General features: G+C 40.2%; 1 protein-coding gene across 1 annotated transcript; it reads right to left on the bottom strand.

The window, feature by feature from the left end:
• Window positions 1–1,224: 1,224 nt before the first annotated feature.
• On the bottom strand, window positions 1,225–1,912 carry LOC131288499 (uncharacterized). Its single transcript, XM_058317641.1, has 3 exons — window positions 1,735–1,912; window positions 1,631–1,665; window positions 1,225–1,545 (listed from the first exon to the last, which is right to left on the bottom strand). The coding sequence occupies exons 1-3, from the start codon at window positions 1,910–1,912 to the stop codon at window positions 1,225–1,227; spliced, it is 534 nt and encodes a 177-aa protein (XP_058173624.1).
• Between the last annotated feature and the right edge of the window lie 648 nt (window positions 1,913–2,560).

Here is a 2,560-nt window from a genome sequence, read left to right as displayed (position 1 = left end):
CCATTTTTGCCAGTATTAATTGGTCGGGGGTCAGTAGGACACCTGGGCAAGCAAAGACAGGTTTAATTAATTTTAAAGAGGTGGTGAGTATTTTTAAGGAAATAGGCAGTAACGAGCATTTAATAGTAGATGACAAACATGTTGCTAGCTTTTTGATGAAGAAACTTCAACATGCTGCAGCCAGAGTCCATATAAAAGATTACAAGAGGACATCCTGTCATACTAATAGAACATAAGAGGACAACATATACAAGCCTATTGTTGAAGTTTCGGAAACTTAGCTCAGTTGCAGCGCCCTTAAAAAATACAAAAAAAAACTTTTTCATCGTTACTCTTTATTTTTTTATTCCTGTAGTGTATGAATGAGAGGAAAAAAAAACAACCTCGTCTATCGTCGTTAAAGGCACAGCAATTAATTTACATTTAACTTCATTCCAAGTAATCTCATCCTGGGTTTCAGCCAATCTGCACGGTACTCCTTTATAAATGTTCAACATGCTTGAATCGAATGGATCTGGTATCTGGATGTCCAACATGGTGGAATCAATAAATATTGCTTTTTCAGGTAACTTATTGCACATTATTCTTAAAACACCATTCGTATCCCGTTCGTTGCTAGCTGAATGGAACTTCATAATATGATTACTTTTTGTTAAAAACCAACCAAAACCATTATTTTGTAACAAAAAGTTGTGGCTAACACGAAAAGTAATAACTCCTGCATGTTCGCTGCAGCGAGGATTCGATGCCTCTGCCTTTTTCACATAAAAAGACATATGAAATTTATCTAGTTCTGATAACCGTTTTATGGTTTGTTCCAGATTTTTGTAGCCGCTTCGCAGTTGACGCTTGAGATGCTGTAGCTCATTCTCAAAAGGATAAGTGGATAGCGTTGGAAGCGGACCTAAACGAGCCACCTCTTCATACACATGTTGCAGGTTATGCACGTTGCTGCCTATGTAACGCTCTCCATAGACATGGCTATATTGGGTTACAAATCTTTCGAGCATCAGTCCGGCAAGTGACCACATCGGACGGTATACACGCGAGGATAGAATTGTTACTGCACAAAATAACAACAAAAAATGCTGGTAACATTCTTGGAGGAGATGTTCTTTCAACACCACAATGCTTGCGTAGTGCAAAAACGAGGCAAACTCCGAAACTTTCCATTTCCCAGCATAAACAACAGGGCGCAGTGGGCGATGGATTTCAGCAGGGAGTTTAATATTGCCTAACGCCTAACGAAATCTGCGAACATTGCGAAGTTGACCAACGCACTTTGCCCAGCGATCCGTCACGCCACCCAATCAGCAAACATTTCATGACCCCAAGATCTATCAGATGTAAACGATCTGCAACAACCACATCGTTGATGATATCAAAATCCTTAAGATCTAAAAGTGGTGATATCATTTTGCAGTGTTTCGGGTACGCATTTTCTCTGAATCCCTTGTCTGTTCGTTTTGGTGCACCTACTCCTGGAAACACAACCGTACGACCTTCTCTAATGTATTGTCCTTCTACAACACATTTCATACATCCCTGGTGGCAAAATCATCATGGTTTCTCGTTCTGTCCAATTGACAGTTGATACCGACAAAACGAGAAAGCATGATGATTTTGCCACCGGGGATCCTGCGTAGCCGGTATGCCCAACAGTACCTGAAAAAGGTAACAAGATAATAGAAAACAAGTTCGTATTTACCAACTAATACCATATTTATTTTTTACCTTTAACAAACGACCTGGCCGGAGTGTCGGCGATAATAGCTCGCAGTTTGACGGACAACTTTTTCCCGTTGATGATGATTCCGTGCTCAATGAGAAAATTAATCTCATCTACCAACGGACGCAGATATTGCTCAATATTTTCAGGTTTGGACAACCCATAAAAGATGCCCGCTGCCATCACTGGCACACGGGGTAGCTCATTAATATTGAATAATATCGGCCAATACTGCAAGGTGGTGCTTTTATGAAGGGGCAGGCCATCAATTGATACGTTCAACGACAGCTGACTGCAAGACGGTGTGGTTTGCCTGTCGTAATGAAAATCAAAATTAAACAAATTATCATAGCTTAAGAAAATATTTCATATGGTAAAATATAGAAGCATAATAAAAAAAACTTACCAGAACTGGTTTATCAAACATTTTTGAATGCCTTTAAACCAAAACTGTCCTCCTCCGATATTGACAATCGCTGATGCTGGGTTGGGAGTTTTTTCTAATAGGGTCTCAGCAGTTGTTGGGAAACGCATTCCAGTTCTATTTAATATGCGCAGCACAAGGTTTATGGAATGCTTTGTTTGCCCTGTTGAAAGAGCCCAATACCTTACACAAACAAGCAGGGGCAACAAGTCAAAACTTTTATAGTCTTCTTCAGACCCAAAGGTCTCAGCGTCACTCGATTCTAAATAATCCGTTAAGTTCGGATCTTCGGAATGAATGGATCCCTCTCCTTGATGCTCTTGTGGTTCAGACGGCAAATCGGTGCTATCCGAAGGATTAACGGCATGTAATTGTTGTGACACTGGAAAATAAAGCTTGAGCACTAA

The sequence above is a fragment of the Anopheles ziemanni genome, chromosome 3 (assembly GCF_943734765.1).
Source record: "Anopheles ziemanni chromosome 3, idAnoZiCoDA_A2_x.2, whole genome shotgun sequence".
Taxonomy (NCBI): Eukaryota; Metazoa; Arthropoda; class Insecta; order Diptera; family Culicidae; genus Anopheles; species Anopheles ziemanni.
This window is presented reverse-complemented; position numbering and strand designations above follow the sequence as displayed.

Excerpts from the sequence above, each read along its gene's own strand:
- LOC131288499 (XM_058317641.1), bottom strand. The coding sequence starts at position 1,912 with ATGGCAGCGGGCATCTTTTATGGGTTGTCCAAACCTGAAAATATTGAG. Across the intron at positions 1,666-1,734 it reads GGCCAGGTCGTTTGTTAAAG|GTACTGTTGGGCATACCGGC; the intron begins GTAAAAAATAAA and ends TACCTTTTTCAG. Across the intron at positions 1,546-1,630 it reads CCGGCTACGCAGGATCCCCG|GGATGTATGAAATGTGTTGT; the intron begins GTGGCAAAATCA and ends TTTTGCCACCAG.